This window comes from Phalangium opilio, unplaced genomic scaffold (assembly GCF_054372755.1).
Source record: "Phalangium opilio isolate 3A_F unplaced genomic scaffold, DU_Popi_V2 ptg000070l_1, whole genome shotgun sequence".
NCBI classification, from domain to species: domain Eukaryota; kingdom Metazoa; phylum Arthropoda; class Arachnida; order Opiliones; family Phalangiidae; genus Phalangium; species Phalangium opilio.
The window spans coordinates 6,544,703-6,566,251 of NW_028324182.1; the positions used below are offsets into that span (position 1 = coordinate 6,544,703).

Consider the following 21,549-nt stretch of genomic DNA (forward strand, 5'->3'; position numbering starts at 1 on the left):
GAATAAATCGGAGATGTAAATACTGTAGTTAATCGATTTGCCCCATTCCTTAAAGTCATTCGTAACAAAATAATTTTTTCCAACTAATATACCGTATATGATTTACCAAATCGAGGGATTCAGTATCTTCTATTGTTATTATCCATCTTTTTGTGGAAGCTTATCTCTGTTGAGTTACAATTCTGCATGCAATATGCTTGTTGGGAATTTGAATAGGTTTTCTGTGGGAATTTGAATACGTTTTCTGTGGGAATATGAATACGTTTTCTGTGGGAATTTGAATACGTTTTCTGTGGGAATTTGAATACGTTTTCTGTGGGAATTTGAATACGTTTTCTGTGGGAATTTGAATACGTTTTCTGTGGGAATTTGAATACGTTTTCTGTGGGAATTTGAATACGTTTTCTGTGGGAATTTGAATGCGTTTTCTGTGGGAATTTGAATGCGTTTTCTGTGGGAATTTGAATAGGTTTTCTGTGGGAATTTGAATAGGTTTTCTGTGGGAATTTGAATAGGTTTTCTGTGGGAATTTGAATAGGTTTTCTGTGGGAATTTGAATAGGTTTTCTGTGGGAATTTGAATAGGTTTTCTGTGGGAATTTGAATAGGTTTTCTGTGGGAATTTGAATAGGTTTTCTGTGGGAATTTGAATAGGTTTTCTGTGGGAATTTGAATAGGTTTTCTGTGGGAATTTGAATAGGTTTTCTGTGGGAATTTGAATACGTTCTTGTTCCGTTCTCCTTCGAGAATCGTACAAACGTGCCACAGTTGTTCAAGGTTCGAAGTCCCAAATTTATCCTGGAAAAAAAAATCAACTTGTTAGTTTCTGGAACCATTTGGGGAAGCTACAAGTACGCAACATAGGGAAAGAGATTAAAGCCAGGTCTTTCAGACCATGGAGGAGCGGGAAAGGATGGAAGAAAGGCCAATTAACCATCCGGATGATATAAAAACAATCCCTTTTCTCTGTACCTCCGTTTTTTTTCTGTTCCTGTATTCTTTTAGTTTTCATTCCAGCACATACACCCTCAAAAGATGATGGTGGCCCCTTTACGTTTGCAGTATGGTAGGAAAGAGGGTGCCAAGGGGTCAGGGATCCCACCCATTTTCACCCCACACTCCCCCCCCTATGAAGGAACGCTTTTGATAGTAGTAGCACCTACAAGCAGGTAATGTTCAAGACGAGAGGGTGAATGATATTGAGGTATAGCGTGAGTGCGATAAATTTGATGGTCCCTTTGCTTTTAATTCGTGGATTTCGGTTGAACGGAGTTTTAAAGCTGCCTTCGTAGCTTTCTTCAAGCCACTATAGAAGTGTGTTCCACTTTTCTCTACCAAAATCGAGAGATATATAGATTTTTTTTGAAGAGGTCCTTTGAAACGGGGGTGGTAGGTAAGATTGAGGGGTGTATCTTATGATTGCCGTTGGTAGCTAGATCATCATTAACCTCCCGCTTTCCACACATGCACCCAAGAGAGACGATACTATTTTCCACTCTGGATAACACGTTGTTGCTTTTTTTTCCCCGGAATTTTTCACTTTCCCGCGCGATCTTTTTCAACTCGTGTGTAAGTCTCTGCAATGAACGAAGAACACTTCAACATTTAAATGTTTGTTATTTTGGTGATGTTGCATGCCTTGTTGCTTGAGAAGAGCCGGCCATTTGGGTAGCAATGTCTTAGGAAAACCTTGGCGCTTTGATACAAATTTTTAAACCTCAACTAGAAACGAAATAATCTTGCTTTAGTGAGAGTTCACTTTCTACACTTTTGAGATAGTAGTAAAAAAGTGATTTTTATTCCACGATAAATAATACATAAAAAGGAGAGGGGAGGGGATTCCGTCCATCAAACGTGAACATCTGTCGAAGAAAGATACTCGCGGTGGTGGCGCTTCTAACGGTCTGTTTTGGAACTATTTCTCACCGTAAATCGGCACGTTTTCGATCAATCCATCTTTTAGAATATACTAAAGTTTAAGAATCCAACCTCCCAAAGCGCGACACTATCTTTTCACTTTATGTAAAATCAAGAAAAAGAAATGTATGTGTTTAAATATACAGTGTACATATAAAGAGGAAAACGCTTTTCTTCGCGTGTTTCCGGCAGAGGGGGCTTGTTCCCCCCTTCTTCTTCTGGATTTATTCAAAATAGATAGGCGGGGGCGGGGGCGGGTTGGTAAGTGTATCCCCTCGATCGGATCTTCTGGAGTGGATTTACATCTGGTGAAAGGGGAGAAGTTGATCCTCGAATATAAAACCCCAAAATATTTTGAGCCTCCGACATTTTAAACTGCTCGCTCGGGTTCTTAGGGGCGGAAAATTGAAGGATTCCGCGCCATTTCACTCCCCATGCACTAACCTCCGGGGGCCCCCTCCCCATACTTCCTATATTTATACATATATAAACTCCCGATTCTGCATAATTCAACGCTTTAACCCCCTACGTTTTTTTTTTAAACTGCCGATTTTATTCGGTGTTTGACAGATGAACCCGCACCGTTTAAACGTTTTTCAACTACACTCCGTTCTTACTAAAGGCCTTTTCAGACGGTACAACTTTTTGAGTCCTTTAGATGAGTAAACTTCAGTTTGAATAAACTAGTTTGGTCGTGTGAACAGAAGTTGGACAAGTGGAACCACCAATTTGAAACTTTATCAGTGACCAATTTTTGCTGACTCAACTTTTTGACCCATCTAGTTGAGTCAAAAGTTGTATCGTCTGAAAAGGCCTCAAGAGTCTATACTCCATACATATTGGTAGTAAATTCTAAAATGCTTTTTTATTTATTCCAAACTAACTGCGCTGTTGATATACGCCGTTTTAAATCACGGGGTTGTTTGAGGAACTTTAATGCGGAGTTGTCAAGAACTGATTCAAACTGAACTGATAACTTGGCTCGGCAACTGATCTCGATCAGGGCCGGTCAAATAAGAAAAATTCCTTATTGGACATGTGTCCAGTGATATCCCCTTTGATTGGAAAATTTATAGGACTTTGTCCACTGGAATTCGCAAAAATTGTGTCGCGTCTTCATAGTGAAGCTATCAAAACTTCGGAAACATTTACTGGTCAACCGTCCAGTAACTACCTTAGTTTTTAAAAAATGTATGGGACATTTTAAAGTTTTATTGGACAATGTTTAGTGTCCCGCGCTTATTTCCGGCTCTGATCTCGATGAGCTAAACCATCCTGTGTAGAGAACAACTTGGGTCTCACTGAGATAAATTAAGTAATGGAGTCTAAGCGTCCCTTTAGCTTAGTTTTATTTAGTACAAAGGCTTAGTGATATCTTCATTATGGATGGAGAAGGGAAAATATTCCCCCACCCTTTTTTTTCTGTACATACCAAGACAATCGGACTGAGACATCCTTGCCTATGATGGAGAGATTGTTAGCCAAAGAGGAGTAGGGATTCGGAAAAGAGAAGCTGTCGGAAAGATGGGGAGAAGAGGGAGGAAAGCTAATGTCCATTTGATGCTCTCGGACATCTGGGGTCTTCCAGTTAGCCTAATGGTCTTACTTTTTTCTTTACCCCCCTATTCAATCATTGTATCCCCCCCCACCCAAACTAATTCGTATGGTCAAGAATAAGCAAATAACATCCCTTGCGGTCAAATACATTGCGGTCAAATATTCCTGGAACAATTGAAATCTATTTCTATGCAGAAAAGCACACCATACAGGCGCCATGATTACTTTTACCAATTTAATTTATTTTAAAAATAGTTAATGTAAATTATTTTAAACACTTGGAAACTTGGTTTTTGGCTTTTACTAAAGGGATTATAGCGACAAAAAATAATATCTGAACATTCCTTTAATTCGTCTACTTAAATTGGAGTTGAATGGCACCGAAGTGAGCACGCGCATATATCAAATCGACAGTTTCAACCGGAATTTGCTTAAGAGTGTTTAGGCTTTTTGTAACTAATTAACCAAAGGGGTTTAACCGAGTTTAACCTTTACGCTTGATGATGTTGTATTGCTTATTCAGTTGGAAGCGGATAAAGTCAAGATTCGGACTGAGATGGATATCCATGGCTATGGATAAAAAGGGGCCTCTTGGACTTTTTTTATTTTTTTTTTTAAAAAAAAAGGGCCGGAAAAAATACTTTCTTATTAAAAGAAATCACGTACTTTTTAAACTATACGCTTTTTTTGGCATGGGCCTGCGCGAAGAGGCGCAATAACGAGGGGATGGTCATACCTCATACCTAATACAAAATAAAATTCAAGATCTTAATAAGATACTCATTTCGTCAAATAAAACGAATAAAAATAAAACTTTAGTAGTATTTATAAACTTAATATTAATTTGAATGATTTAACATTCGTAACAATTAAAATCCTTGAAAAAAAAATACCTTTAAAATAAATTAAAAATCCTAATAAAATATTCATTCTTTCAAAGAATCAATTAAAAATAAACTTTATTAATATTTTTAAATTTAATATTAATTTGAATCATTTAACATTCGTAACAATTAAAATCCTTGGAAGAAAAAAATACCTTTTAAATTAAAAATCCCAATAAAATATTCATTCTGTCAAAGAATAAATTATAAAAAAAAACTATTAATATTTTTTAATATTAATAAGTATTCTTTAAATGCTCTAAAATTCATTAAAAATTGAAATTCTTGAAATCCTTGAAAAAACCAATTAAAATTAACAAAATTATTTAAAAAAATACAGATAAATCTAAAATCCCCAAAAATAAATCGCGTAAATTCAATTAATCCACAATAAATAAGATTTAAAGAGCAGTATAGTAAGTAGTAGATTGAAAAATATTTAATATTATTTTGAGTTTTTAATCTGATTCTTAAATGACCGACCCCACGCGAACTACTTTCCAGAAATTTTACTTAAAGGGGGATTTTTTTAAAAGCGGCATTTGGATCATAAATTGAGTCGAGCATGAGTGGGGGCCTCTTTAAGAATTTATCTGCCTAACTAAGACTTAGAAGATTTATGCTGTTATAAGAATTCATGACTATTCTTTCTTAGGATTGAAGCATTGGATAAATATATATTTTTTCCTTTTCACATAATGATTTCATATAAAGTCCAAGCGAGTATCGGTATGGGTATGGGTATTTTCAAGAATATAATTATGTAAATAAAAACAAAAGCGTACAGAGGAGGCCCCCTAGCGATAAACCCTGTCATTATTAGTGAAGTGTTGGTGGTGGTAGTTGGTTGAAGTTACGAATAATAATAAATGAGGCGGCAGACTGTCGCTAACGTGTAGGCGAATACCAATTTTTTTGGCCCGAGTTACAAACCCGGGAGAGGTCACTCAAATATGGCTGCTCAACTTAATATATTGCTTAACCATTACAAAGGGGTTTTATATAACTAATAATATAAGCTAAACAACAATAGGGGGAATAAGTAAATTTTGGGCACTGCTAAAGGTCATGCCGTTTTTTTTACACTTTGAACTTTGACGCGATGTGAATTTGATCGAAATTGGATGACTAAGAATTATACTCCGGCTTGATTTACTCTTGATTGTATTTAGGTTTACCAGAAGTGAGATGAAACAGAAGTACTGAGCTAACCAAATTCTTCACTCGGCGAAGGTGAATATTCTTGATAACACAAGAGCGGTTGGCCCTCTAGTAGCGGTTTCTGAATTTTCCCTCCAAAACGTGAGACGCTCGCGGTGGTAGACGGCCGAACTAGATTCAAGGAGCCGCGTCCGTGTTCCGCCGCTTTAGGTTGAGGGGAAGGGGGTAGGAAACGTTTTTGGAACTCGACCAATTTTTTCTCAGTAGTGTAGGCGCGTGGAAAGCGGCATAAAATCCTCAAATTTGTTCACTAGTGTCAGGATCTACTACCAATGCTAGAGCCCTTCACTTCTAGTCTCATCTCACTTCTGGTTTACATTTAGCTGCCACATATTTTAAAGAAATTAAAATCGAATTGGGCTGTATTTAATTAATGTAAAGGTATATTTCTAATTGTTATTCAAAACGTGACGTGTCAAGAGGAGCGTCTCCTGGTGGTGAATTTGCCAGAAACAAACAATATTCTTTCATTTAAGACTACCAGAATTCGAAATAAATATATTTTACAAACTGGTCCTCCAGACTTGGGTGGAACTTCTAGTCTCTTGAATAAATTAACTAGTCCCGAGTGGGAATTTTTAAAGTAGTCCTTGGGACCATTGAGGCTCGGGTTTGAATTTAAAAAGTGGTCCAACGAATAAGCCTGGGCTTAAACCTTAAAGAAAAAATCACAGTAAGCTATGTTCCGTAAAAGCTTTTAGTTTTTAATCAAAGATGGCGCTCCTTAATTTTGTCTCTCATGGAAAAGCCAAATGACAGACTCATACTTATACCTTATAGAGTTATAATACAAAATATTTTAAATTTTAAGAACTGGCCAATTCAAACCAAACTGGTTATCGTGCTACAACTCTGTCTGTATATATCGAAATTTAGGGAGATATACTGTAGTAAATAGGGGGTAATATGGATGAAAACGAACTCGAAACTATATATAGTGTAGTATATTCTTTAGGAGAATTTACGAGCTATCGTTTCTATGATAATGTAACGAGCTCTAATAAAGAAGTACCACTAGCTATACAAAAATTCTTAGCTCTTGGTTGAGTATACTCAAGCATAAATGGCCCTGGGGTCCTGGTGGAAGTTTGGGAAAATGCAATGGCATTCTGGGAAAGAAATAAAACAAAAAAAATGTTGAAATAATGAGATGGTATAAATTTGGAATGCTTTAATAGAAGGTCAGCCACAGATATACTTATGCATGGATTTATAACCTTAATATCTGTAAATATATAGGGGACTGAACCTCCATCTCCAAGTAAGTATTTATATCCAAGATTACTAGATATCATTCCCACAAATCTCACGAGACAGACCGTGGTTAGGCATTTGCAAAATCCGACTCAAACTTATGATCAAAATTAGTTGATGATATTAGGCCTAATATTAGCATTTTTGGAATATAATAATTAGATATTTGAAGAAAAAGTCTCATGCTATTGAAATCCTTTAATTTTGGCACCAAAAAAAAAATGCCACGTGCGTTTAAATTTTTCATTTTTCAAATTAGGCTTAAGACGTATGAAATTTAGGCTTAATGAAATTAAAGCGCGAAACATCTATGGAATGGTGCTACGCTTTCTATGGTCAATTTCTTAAACCGTATTATATGAAACGGACTAAATCGTTGACGGTAATGTATATCGGTTACTTAAGAGTAATTATGATACTCAAGGGAAGTCTGAAGGGGTGGGGCGAATTCGAAATAATTTTCTCTGAATGACCCTGTCCGTTTTGGTCTTTGCATTTTGATTATTTTAACTTTTACTTAGCAGTTTTGACGTCGCTTTCTTGTACGCGTCCCCCCTCCCCCCGTTTCTCCTGAATTATATATCCGCTTTGTAAACAAGAGCGACAAGCTATGCACGTTGTAGAAAACTCCTTGGAATGTAACCGAGATTAATGTTAATTTTAAGGGGTCAAGGGGTCAAATCACAGAGTAACTTTTCCATAAATATGTGAAAATATCTTACAACACAAATTAAGTTAGTTCTGATAGAGAAAAACTAACTAATTTAACTGATTAAATAAACCCCGGAATCTTTGATATTTTTAGGGGTTTTAAAAAGTTAATTTTTCTCCCACGAGCTCTGTGCAAAATATTTTAATGTTTTTCTTGGCGACTTCCTTCTTATTTTCTTCTCCTCTCCTCTCTTTTTCCGATGTGGTCGGAGATGCCGGCGCTTTTTTAAGATTATCTTAATGGTCATGCAAATACAGGTGCGCGCTATTCCTCTATGCTATTGTGTTGTACATACCTTCTCTTCTCTCACACAACCAAATCTCAATATTCGCAAATGATAAGTAAAAAAATGTGGAATGTATATTTTTACAATCCCCCTTCCTGCGAGAAAGCCATCGCATTCGCATCCCTCCTTGATTGGTCCAGGGAGTATAAATATAAAGAGATTAAGGTGATACGTGGGTTATAACTGCGCGTGTATACCTGTTGATAAGAGTTTCATATCCAGGTGATTGAATACTCCTAGGGATTTTTCTTATGGCTTGTAAAATTTCCCTGGCTCAAAAAATACCGGATCTGCATGCGAGCACGATTTATCTCGATGGTCTCAGGCTGGGAAGAAACTTGTTGGGGAACTTTAGTACTTGAGCATCTTATTTTTTAAATAATACTAAAAAAACAGAAATACAAAATTGAATTTTTAATTAACTTGAAGGAGATAAAAATGCCACCTTGAAATTAATTGAATATTTTAATTTAAAACTTTGTTATTCTTAATTACTACAAATACTTTTTTTATTAAATTCATTCAATTCAAACGCATTTAATTAAAATTAAGCCTATATGTTCTATAAGTAAAAAAATTGAGATATAGATATTTACTTGATAAGTATACGGTTCTTGGAGTTACGTAATCCCGATTGCCGTTAGGCGTCTCTGGGTGTCAAAAAGGATAACATAAATCAAGTAAAGACCATTAAGGCTAGACCTCTTAACACCGTTATGGCAGGAGAGAGACCCTCACTAAGTATAAATAGTACTAATAAAACTATATGTCCGCGTGAGCACTGCGCCTGGTCTCCCAGCGCCTGCTGGTTAGAGAAAACCATTTGGCATTTGCCTAAAACCACATCGCGGTAAAGAGACTCAACCTCTATCATCTTACTTACTCCTGAAAAAGGATGATATTCGAGGGGTCAGTCAGTTACTACACTTCCCCAAAATGTATGCGTAATTCTTTAACCACATGCAGAACATGACTAAACTTGAAATAGTTGTATTTTATGGTTCGGAAATGCAAATATCTAATTTTGAAGAAACGGGTTGATAGAATTGGATTGCGAACTGTCCGACGTGTCGGAAAGGTGTTCGTCAATATGAATTCCCCTTGGGCGACCTTTTAGTTCAGCTTCTTATAAGCCAACCATATTTTTGTGGATCCCATTCCTCCACCGTCCACAGTTGGTGGATCTCTTTGGCCCCAATGATTCATAACGCGTCAATGGTCATTAACGACTGTAAGAGTTAGAGAGAGGACCCCTGTCATTGGAATCTTAGAAGCCTTTGCGGAAAGGTCACGACCTCCCAACTCAAACTAGCTCCCTTTGCTCCAACAACATCGGAAGATATCGCTCTCGGACCCTATACTGTCCAGATTTACCTCTAATAATCTATGATTACGTATCTAAACCCCGAAGTGAACTATACTAATGGACAGGTAAGAAGTAAAGATGGCGATATTTTCCGGGGCCAAGGCTTAAAACGAAATTTTTGAACTGTACCGTATTATCTTTCTAATCGGAACGTAACTTCGGATGGTTTTAAATTGAGGTCTGCGAACATTTATGGGGCTATACCCCCCTGTTTCCCCCTGACTCCCAAACCAAATGGCATGTCACGGACGTTATGGAGAGGGGAGGGATGAATGGGATTCTTTCTGTGTTCTTTCTAGGCGCTAGGCCTTGGCTTGTTCTTTTCTCCCCTCCCAAAAAACCTATCAAGAAGACAAAATATCCATTTATTGCCTTGGAATATTCAGGGTGACATTCGCTTTAAAATGTCCACTTTAAACGCCCTATCCCGACATGCTTCGAGAGGGGGTTCTCCAAGAGAGAGAAAGAGAGAGGACACCTTCCCTAATCTCAAGGAGGAGGACGGTTGGAGAAGAGAAGATGGAATAAGATCGTTTAGTCAAAGAAACGGATCGAGGGCGAAAAAGTTATAAAAGTCAGGCGACGATTTGACATTTGTCATTGTCCGAAATTCCCCCTACTCTATATTACTTTTCTATATGTCTCTCTTTCTTTCTCTCTCTCTTTCTACAACTACATCTTATCCTTGGTCTCATTCGGATATGTATATTCCTTGGTATCCCCTAGGCATTCGGGAATCGGGAGTTTGTTAACTTCTACGCAATTTATAAATGCCACCATGACAGTATTAATGTTAAGATTCCATCGCGTCAGTGCATCTTTTATTCCTGGAAATAAAAGTTATTTACTGACTCGACCAATTATTGTTTAGAGGCTATACTTAAAATTTAAATTTCGCGGCGACGTGACAGAGTGATATTACAATATAATTTAAATTTTAATTTATTATTCCCCGCGGATATTTTATTTAAATTCTTATGAAACTATTTTTTTTTTCCTATTCAATTCTTTTGTTAAGAAAAATATTTTCGAATTGACGTCAAAGACCTTGAAGATGTATCTTAGAATTAAAAGAAAAAAAGATCTTGCGTTAAGAAACTTGATTTATATTATATACAATGACAACATCAAAGCGTATCAGATATAAGATTATAGATATGCAGATATGCTATGTCTATTGAATTAGAAGCAGTAGTTTTAGAATTATTATTCAGGTTTTTTTCTTTCTTTCTTTCTAGCTAGTTTAGAATTTTAGCTGGTATGAAAGTTTTGTATTTGTAGCGAGTAAATCTGCCTAATTTCGTAATGTGGGACGTTGGGCCTCCCTAAAATATCACTTTACTCCCTCCTTGCGCTTCCAAGATGGCCGAGCGTTTTTTTTTTCTTTAATGTACGCTCCTGTTCCATTTTTTTGCGTAAAAAAAAATTCTCAGAAAGAGGCCCTACTTCGTCACTCGCCAGTTATTTAAAACGTGCATGTAATCTCTCACCCCATACGTTATGAATTTCCTCATTTCCAACATACCCATCCCTTAATGAAGAATAGTGTACAATATTCAAGGGACTATCGAAGTAATTCATGAACTGAACGTGTTTCAATGTGTAAAATTGATTTCTTTGGGGATATACAGTATATGCTATTAAATATATCGGAATTATGTTATTTTAATTTAAAATAAATTTTTAATTTCTAATATAATTGACATAGAAGTAAGTTTTACGTCACTTGTTGAATGTGAAACTAACTATACAGGGACTCTAAATTGACCAAGGAACACTGTCCTTCATTTCTGGCAGCCGTTTCAGAAACAGGGATACATAATACTTCAAATTATTAACTTCGGTTTAATGAAATAAATAAAAAGCAAAGAATTAAACACTAGGGAATATATTTTGGCGTTATTTTTGCATTGTAAATGTTAACATGCCTACCGTCTTTCGTCTATAAACTATAGAACTAGAAATAAATAACACGAAGTTATATGGTATTATATATTTTATTTTTAATATTAGAGACTGTATTTTAATATAAGAATTAACGACGATACCTTCGTATTAATTTATTTCTAATGTAGATTTTTATTTTGTTTATTATTTATAACTTGCCAGTGAAGAAATATTTTATGACATACGTCTATTTGTTGCACTAAAAAACCAGTTTTTTTTCATCGGTGGAGTAGACATACGTAAGGGGCATTATTCAGTCGAGATTACGGACCCTATTATATTTGTCTTTTGTTTTAAGAATCAAGATGCCCTTTGTGTTGAAATTCAGTTGCCTGTTAGGCCCCAAAGAGTTTAGTACTTTTATAATCTAAAGCAATAAACCTCCCTTTCAAATTTTCGCAGTAGGTGTAATGATTCTGTTTTGAAATCTTATCAATTTAACTAATTTTGCGTGTATTATTCAACTAATATAATTAATATATTTTTTCTGTATATTTTGAATAGGTGATGCAGTCGGTATATGGCGGATTAACTAGAATTCCAGGAGTACCGCCAGCGCTAATACCTTGGGGCACGAAAAGTAAGTTAATTCTGATTTTATTGTCAAAGTATCCGTTTTAAGAAAAGTTGCTTTGCTGGGTAATCAAGCCATATATTTGGTAAAACGAAGAAGTGATATCTAGTTTATTAGGGAGAAGGTTTAAGTCGCCTAAGTATGCGCGCGCCATAGTCCCAGTTCCCCTTTCAAAATACAAGGGGGGCCGGGCTATTTCGCAGCCTCTCCCCAGTCGGAAAATACAAGTAATTTTTCGTCATTCGCGTCACGCTGACGTGAGTTTTCAAAAACCAATGAGATGATTGCTGGTTGTAATTTAGAGTCGACGGGGATTAACTCCGGACCTACGTTTGGACTGGAGAAAAAGAGCTAGATTATAAATGTGGCGAATTTATAACTTCTCCCTAATAAACTAGATATCACTTCTTGGTAAAACTTTAAAAACAAAAAAACTGGTAAGCTACAAAATTAGGGATTAATAATTAGTGCATGCAGGACTGTACATTAGTGTATTTTAAAAAGGTTTAAAAATCCCTAATTTTAATTACATTTTTTAAGAGAGAATTTTAGGGGGGTCATCTTCTTTTAAATATTTCACCTTTTTTTTTTCTTCGTCATTAAGAATATTTCCAACGTAATTTAAAAGTGTTTCCTTAATTACCGCGCGGTTCCAAAACCGGATTTAATATTACCGCAAAATTCTCGGAAAACTGAGAACGCACTAGCTATGATGATATTTTTAACCGATATGTGGCGCTGCGCTTTTCTCGCCGAAAAAAAAACGTATCTCCGAAACTCGTGATTACGATTCGCTAGATTTTAATTTATTTTAATTTAATTCGTAGGATGGTGAAGAGAAAATGAACTGTGTATAAGGCTTCAGTTTTTTTTTTTTGAATAATGATGAGCGTCATGCGGTTAAAACGCTCTTTGAAAGATATATAGTAACTAATGCGTGAATAAATAGATTAAGTAATAGTTTCCCATGAATATGGAACATCTATAGGCGTATATATGATCTCGTGAATAAATTACACCAAAATTTGAACGATTTTGCCAAACAATTTTATCGTAATTTGATATAAATGATGTAACTATTGGGGGAAGACACGGGGATAAAACTTTACCTTCAATCTCGCTTTTTGGCGCCTGCGCTGTTGTGTCTTTGTATCATGAGAGTGCGCAGAGACGGACTATAATGTATCAACCCCCTTGTTTGTCCCGATACTGAGGGTTGCCTACCCCCTTTTTCCAGTTTTGGAAGCCTTCTTAGCACTTTGCAGACTCGGTAACCGTTCAATATTTGTGAGTGAATGAAATATATTCATGACAATATCTATATAGAAAGGCGGGTGTTTACGTATGCACGTTTATAATTGGCCTTTCATATTTTGCCCTTTAGCTAAATTTGGTGCTGCGTAAAAATAGGGGTCGACTTAGTTCCCGGCGCTCCTAAGAATTCCTCTTAGTCTTAAGTTTTCTCTCTCTCTTTTTTTTTTCAACAATTCCACGATTTATCAGCAATTGGCGTATCGAAAATTTAATTATACGTTGTTTAAAAAAGAGGTGAATTTGTTTTTAACACTGACCGATAGAGAGATTTCAGTTGGTTTAGTAGTACGTCACACCCTCCTCAGTTATGGCAGCCATATTGGTGGTTTTCAGCTCTCCTTGTGCATTGAATCCACCAATATGGCCCTGTAAATTATCTCACCAAGAAGCGATATCTAGTTTACTAGGGAGAAGGTATAAGATGCGTAAGTATTCGCGCGACAGTCCCCCTTTCAAAATAAAAGGAGGCCCGGGCTATTTCGCTGCCTCTCCTCAGTCGGAAAATACAAGTAATTTTCGTCATTCGCGTCGCGCTGACGTGAGTTTTCAAGAACCAATGAGATGCTGGCTGGTTGTAATTTAGAGGCGGGCATTAACTCCCGACCTATGTTTAGACTGGAGATAAAGCTGGAAATGTGTAGAGAATTTACACCTTCTCCCTAATAAACAAGATATAACTTCTTGCTCCCACCTAAACGAAGCAGTGGATTTTTATTCATTTTCGGTTAGATAATATTTGAACTGTTATTTTTTGGTTCACGTTTTTAACGAATCATTTCAACTTTAATTGAACGAAACTAAAATAATCTTCAATGATAGATTACCATACCGATAAATAATCAATCTATCAGTTGCCCGGGCCTTGTTTTTTTTTTTGTTGGCCCATCCGTTTTTTCTTTTTGAAAAAGTGAATATATATTGGGACCCTCGGGCTAGTAACTTATAAAAAAGGGGCAACATTTTTGTTAGCGCAAAAAGGTACAATTACAGACATAAAAGTAGGGATTCCGAAAAACGAATCCACGCCCAAACGGTGCTAAATTTTAATAGGAAAAAAAATTTGAGGGGTGCAAAAATGCAAAGCCATAGCGAGGCATCATGTTTTTGGCAAAATAGCTAGGGGTTTTCTGAATAACTGGGCTCCTTCCTCTTCTTTAGGTATATAGGCACCCCATGAAGGTATACACAGATAAAAATATATAATTTTCGAGTTAAAAGTTTCACCCCATATAAATATAGCCCTTGAGTTTATGGTGGTATGTCTGTTTATGAAATTGATCTTGTTTTTCATACATACGCTTAAGTCTAAATATGAAGAAACATTTTGTACATATAGGGGTCGCAGTCTGTTAAATGTAGAGTCCTTGAATGTTTACTTGGATATGCTGTGTGTTGGATCTAGTCGGATGGGTAGAGAAGCACACCCTTGGGTCTATTTTCCCTCTATGATCTAAATTAAATTTGATGGAATTCCTCTTTTTTGAAAACAGCAAGCCATTCTATGTTAAATCAAGAAGTGATATCTAGTTTACTAGGGAGAAGGTATAAGATGCCTAAGTATTCGCGCGCCATAGTCCACGTCTCCCTTTCGAAATGCAAGGGAGTATGTAAAAGGAGGCCGGGCTATTTCGCCTCTTCTCAGTCGTCATTCGCGTCGCGCTGACGTAAGTTTTCAAAAACCAATGAGATGCTGGTTGTAATTTAGAGGCGGGGATTAACTCAGGACCTACGTTTGGACTGGAGATAAAGCTGGAAATGTGGCGAATTTTAACCTTCTCCCTAGTAAACTAGATATCGCTTCTTGGTTAAATATATATTGAAGGGTAGTTGAAATGATATCGAATTGATACATTGATTTTGAAGTAGTAGTTACATCTCGTAAACCCAACCCAACAACCGCGTGTTGTTGTTATTCGTTACGGTAATCCTGCACTAATTAAAAGAACAATTACCGATATATTGCGTCGCTCTATAACTTATAAAAATTTTAGAACAGATACCAGGGTAATCGAGCTAACAAGTATTGATTTGATAATTTTAGTGTGTTTGTATCCCTTTAAGGAATTTTATTATGTTTCCTCGTTCAACACACAAACAACTAGTATACGAAATACGCCTCCCATTTTTGATGAGCTTGCAATGTGCTTTTTTTTTCTTCTGCTTCTTTTTGGTGGTGCTCCGAACCGCCCACTTTTTAAATTCATGCATGATCTGTGTAAAACCCCCGTTTTTTATCCTATTAACTTTTTAAAAATAATGGGTTAGGGTTTACATCTAATTCTCCCCTTTCAAGGTACCGTACCTAAACCGGGAACTGTATGAACTATATAATTTAATAATTTGGGGAAAGTATCCCTGTTTCTTCTAGTTGAACCCCGCACAGAAAAATCGCTCAAAGGGTAAAAAATTCCTTTCGAATATATTTAAAAATATATTATGTGTAAACCTAGGTTATATTTATTTTTAGAATTAATTAATTATAATAGTAAAAATAATGATTATTTTCAACTTAATTTTTGTTGACGAAATTTTAATTACGGGGTTTTTGTAACTAATAATTTTTCCAATGTATACGGTTTTATCAAGAACGCATATAAGATCATCTAAGAACGTGCATGCTAAGGTAGAATTGGGGAAAGTTTATAAATTCACGTAGTGGAAAAGGTACGACGTGCTCATGGATTTTCTCAGGTATTTTATGGGTTCTTGGTATTATCTAGAAAAATATCTATCTATATATTTCAATTAACCTACACCAGTTTTAGTAATTTTTTCCTAACCCCATAATTGAAATGATAAAGAAAGAAAAAAAGAAGAACTTGTTTTATACCCAGTTTTCTTACTGCACAATACGTTCGTGTTCATTCACTCCACCCTGACCATATTTCATTGGTCGCTTATCAAAAGGCACGTTTTTGATTGATGTATTGCAGTTATACTGTCAGATGAGAGGCCCATTTTTACGTAGCTGATATACCTATACAATGTAATACAAGCGTGGTACGCACCTGGTGCACGCTAGACTTATTGCACGCGGTTTTTCGATTTTTTCCGTTCCCCCACTAACTACCTGGTTGCATAACCGAATAAACCGTACTCGAATTTTTATTAACTACCTGATTCGAATCCGTATGCCCACATGTTTTTATCTAACTTACAACGTGTTGATAGCTAAATGCCAATCTCAGTAAATCATATCTTTGACTAACAACGCTGTGTATACTCTGATTATCGTATTTTATTGAGTTATTGTTTTATATTAATGAAAGTTAATAATTTTTTTTTTGTAAAAAGTGTTAAGGTATGAAGTGTTCTAAGGTAGGAGCATTTCCCCCTCCCTACTAAGATTTAGAATTTTCTGTAAATAATTTACATATTATTGACATTGTGAATTGCAATTTATTTTTTAAAAATTATGCAAATTTTTCTTTCAAATCTTTCTCAATAAGAGTTGTTCATGCAAGGTATAAGGAGTGCTCAATTTATTTCGTATAAGTTCTTCGAATGTACGGTATAGTTTAGTTTTATCAGGGATAAATTTAATTTTAGAAGTAGGAATGGAGAACAGAGTAAATTATCAGGGATAAATTTAATTTTAGAAGTAGGAATGGAGAACAGAGTAATCTGGGCGCGCCTGACCCCCTTCCACGAGACGGGGGTATGAAAGAAGAGGCGGGTCATAGCGACAGAGGTAAAAAGGAATTACGACGTATTTTTCGCCGTCCCCGTCAGCAACGTCATCAAAACGTAGTTTAAGTGAGACGATAAGATAATTTAAACTTTTCGTTACGTGTTGGAGGGAGGGGCTCTAAACTGGGCTATGAGTCGGAATAACTGAAGTAAATACTAACCATTATCCATTCCTACTCCTAAAATTAAATCTATCCCTGGTTTTATATTCATCCGCGCATTGGAAGCTGTTTTCTCGCGAAATAGTGATTGGAGTAGATGAATTTCTTTCCATCTCTAGAGGGAGAAATTTCATTTCTGGATTTTAAGTCTTTTATCCGAATGCAATGCGTCTTTTGAGCGAACTATAGTTGGCCGCTCGGACTCTACGCCCTGAAAACCCTTCTGCCCGCGAATCGAATGCGAGAAAACCGTTATTTCTTCTAAAATAAGGCGGAGTGAGAGGGAGAGACTCCGTGAAATGGAAAAACGAACGGAGCCATTTCCTCGAAACGCTTTTCTTCTCATTTCTGGAGAATCTAAGTACTGTCAGGCATGGGCATACGCCCAACCTTATCTGACTCGAATATAGTATAATCTAGAGTAAATCCAGAAGGAGTATATAGAAATAAATGAAACCCTTTCCCTCCTTCGGTGTAAACCCTGATTTCAAATCAGGGAGAAAAGAGGTAAGATGGAGTGGTTATGATGATGGGCGACCTGCGACACTTAAACTCTCTCAGTGTACCTTGCGCACGCCCCTACCCTTCTGTAGGCGATTGTTAAGTGCTGCCACGTAGCGCCATTGTATTTGTACAAGAACTAGCTTCTATTTTTAAGACAGAGGGGGCGTTCTTTACGATTCCGTACTGTACGATCCTACCTAATCGCTCAGGATGCTGGGTGGACTTCATTGCCGTAGGTGGGAATAAAGAGGCAACGTTATAGGTATGAAGCAAGGAAGATGGAGATAGGGAAGTTTCGTGTAACGCTATAACTCCGGTCGCCCAAAAATCCCGTTTTCGGCTTGGATGTGCATGTGCGCACTTTTCTCGCGCATCGTGCTGAGGATAGGCGGCGCTACTGGTTTCCAACCGAGACTGCGCAGTTCAAACTAACGCCGAATATAAGTCGTGTGACCTGCTACATTTCGTGAAGAGAGATTCCTATACTGACCAAACTTCCCTATCTCCATCTTCCTTGTATGAAGGCTACCACTCCATCCCTGTCTCCTTCAAGTATAAACTATTAAAAATCCGCGCGACTAAACGAGTACTATACTCCTGGGTTCATTTACTCTTGGTATAATATAAAAGATCCCGATAGCACGATGGAATTCAGAAATCCGGACTATACGCAATTTCGCCTAATGGACACTGAACCTAGCTAGAACTATATCGCGAGTACCTTTTTAGAAAGGGTTGAGATTAACAAAGGAAACGTTTCTTCTTTACACACGAAGATTTAACCGTTTCTAAGGGTGGAATTTAATATACAAGATACGAAGGTATAATAAAAAAAATATCGGGGTAATAATATCATGGAATTTAAGGAGCCGTAATATTGAAAATGCCCAAGTGAGGTTTCTTACGCGACTGCAGATATACTATCGTCGTAGACTTAAAGTAGATTATTTTTCAAATAACATTATCGGCTCCGTTCACACTAAAATAAGATGTTTAATGTATAGTGAAAGGAATTAGGATAAAATTTGTTAATTAGCGTCTCACTCTTCAAAAAGAAATTTGAGATTATCGGTTATAACCATTTCTTTCGTCAACAGTCTCGCGAAATAGATGTCACTCTGATTTCATAGCTGTTATCATGAAGTGATATCTAGTTTATTAGGGAGAAGGTATGCCTAAGTAGTCGCGCGCTATAGTCTCAGTCCCCCATTCAAAATACAAGGGGGGACTTAAAGAAGGCCGGGCTATTTCTCCTCACCCCAGTGGGGAAATATACGTAATTTTCGTCATTCGCGGCGCGGTGACGCGAGTTTTCAAGAACCAAGGAGATGCTGGTTGTAATTTAGAGGCGGCGGGGATTAACTCCGGACCTACTATACGTTTGGACTGGAGATAAAGCTGGAAATGTGGCGAATTTATATCTTCTCCCAAATAAACTAGATATCACTTCTTGCTGTTATACAATAATAAAATGACATTATCTCAGGTTCTCTTGTTTATAAGTCGACTAAATTATACATATCCAACTACTAGATATCACTTCTTGCTGTTATACAATAATAAAATGACATTATCTCAGGTTCTCTTGTTTATAAGTCGACTAAATTATACATATCCAACTATTAGTACGAATTGGGCGGGTTATATCCGCATTGCGTCAAGTTTTGGTTTATGATATCTAAAACTTCCCACGTTGTTTCTATTATTTATTTTTCTATAAAATTTATAATATATATAAAAGCAAAGTGTGTATTTTTATTCTAGTTTTTTGCCAAGAAAATTCAATAATAGTTTTGAGAAAATATAAGCCCTTTTTACTAAAAAGCAATTTCCTATAATGGGATTTATAAGGTTTCACTTTGATGTAATGTAACTTAACAACGCAGATTCCCTTCAGGATTCAATCTTTGCGAGGTAAAACTCCAGGCTGAATTTACACTATTTTCCCCACTAATATTAAACCTAGAAATGATTAAATTAATTTTTTTATCATTTAAAAGATATTATTATCAATTTTCTTTAGATTTATACTCTACATTTAATAAAAGAACCCCTGGGGACGTTATATTAAATGTTTTAAAATATGACGTAAAATCATTAGTATTTTACTTATTTTTAACTTAAAAAAACTTTGTTTCTTTAATATTAAGGATAAATGTCTTTATACCAATTAATTCACCTTTCACGTTCCAAAATATGGTATGTTTATTACCATAAATTTATAAGATATGTTGGCTATAAGTTTGTCACTGGTTACAATTTGGAGCTTGGCATGAAGTGACCGAGGTCATAGATTCGAGGTAAAGCGACGCCTGCTGATTCGCTGTCAAAGGCTTAGTATACAGACGAAATAGGGAGATAGACTGCAAAACGGAGTGTAGCCAATCAATTGTCGCTTGTCGTTCTCGAACTAGCTCGAGCTGTAAGTCCATAGCATTACGAGGTATAGGAAGCGTCATACTTATGGAACATATCACTTATAAACTTATGTTATCACGTATTTTTATTATAAAAATTTGGCTTCAAGTGGGAAATTTTTTTTATAAAAAAAAATTATGATTATTCGACCGTGACACTATTAAATCATTTCAATTAAAAGCTAGTTTGGAAATGGAGTAAGAATTATATGGACCCGGTTTATCAAACTTCTCTAATTAGATAAACGTCAGTAGTTTTTTGATACCTTTGCCTACCAAAATCTGAAATTGCTTTAATCCTTTTACGGTTCGACTACTCTGTTTAATTAAGTGTTGAAAATTTGTTTTTCGTAAATCTATTAAACTTGTTATAGCATTTCCTTTAAAATTATATTATCTCGAAATTTTACACGCTTATAAGGGAAAATTAATATTGAATTATAGTATATAGGATCAATCGTAACACAAGGTTTTCTGAAGGTTAATGGCTTCAAAAACAATAACACATTTTTTTTAAATTGAAAACGTTATGCATTCGGACCGACTACGAACTGAACTGAATCGGTATTTAATAGATAAATTGATTTCGAACTTCAATTAGACGAATAGCAAAGGCTCATTTAATTTTTTTGCAAAACGAGGGGAACGTTTCCCGCCTTCTTAACTTCAGACAGTTTTTTAAGCTTCCAAGTGACCTTGAAATGCTATAAAAAAATGCAGATTCTTATTTACGTCATTGCGTGTCTTACTTTAAACACTATGCAATTTCGAGAGACCTCGTGTACCTGTAGGCTTTTGCAGCGAGGGTTTCATAAGATGCACGGTATGTTTTGTACCAATTTGTTTTAAATTTTTATTCGGTTTGGTTAAAAAACAAGTTAATTGTCTCGGACATACTTACTAATTAATGATTTTGGTTATGTTGACGATTTGAATTAACAATTATTTCCTCAAATTAACCTAAAAATTGTGTATATAAAGACATGATTTTACTCTCTGTGGGTGGCATGCGGAAAATTATTCATTATAAAATTAGTAATTACATATGCCAAGGCCTAGAATTACCTCGTATATGGTTGGAGACAGATGTCTACATTGTTAAGTGGGGGAAAGCCCGGAAAAAGCCGGGTGTATGCAAATTACATTCAAATTACCGGTCGCCCCGTAAACAGAGACCAATTTGTGAATACCTTGATAGACCCACGAAGCGGTAATAATGATAATGGATTTTTTTTTAATATTAACAATCAGTTTTGTCTTTGACAAACATGCAAATTTTACGCCTAGTTAACCATTGAGTGTTGGGTATGAAATTGTTATACATTTTTTTACTTCGTGGATAACTTGTTTCAAAAACCACTAATGACTATGAATATTTATGGCTTATTTTGGTCCCAAATGTATGCATTAATTATGAAGATGATATACGCCTTATTCATTACAATTAATTTTTATCCTTTTTTATTTTGACCACTTATATTTATTTACACAATCATTAGACGTAATTTATGTTCGTAATGCTTTCAAATAAACTAGAAGTTTAGTTATTAAAGTAAATAATGCTTGTCTCTATTTTTGTGGCGTAGGGTTTTTACTTCTGAACTTTTGAAAATTTCGTTAATGGTGGGTAGCGTTGTTTTGGAAATCAATGTCTTTCAGTTTAAATTTAAGGGGTCATTCGTAAAATACTCCAATCTTATCTCGAGAACAGTGGCCCGGACGGCAAACATGTTATAGAACATTTTC

The 21,549-nt window shown here is 35.9% G+C and overlaps 1 protein-coding gene across 1 annotated transcript in view; it reads left to right on the forward strand.

The window, feature by feature from the left end:
- Positions 1–21,549, forward strand: part of LOC149661311 (uncharacterized) — a 190,939-nt gene that overhangs the window by 66,299 nt on the left and 103,091 nt on the right. The window contains exon 2 of the mRNA XM_089842783.1: positions 11,648–11,723. Within this exon, the coding sequence (XP_089698909.1) occupies positions 11,651–11,723 (73 nt within the window). The 5' untranslated portion in view covers positions 11,648–11,650. The remainder of the gene's footprint in view (positions 1–11,647; positions 11,724–21,549) is intronic.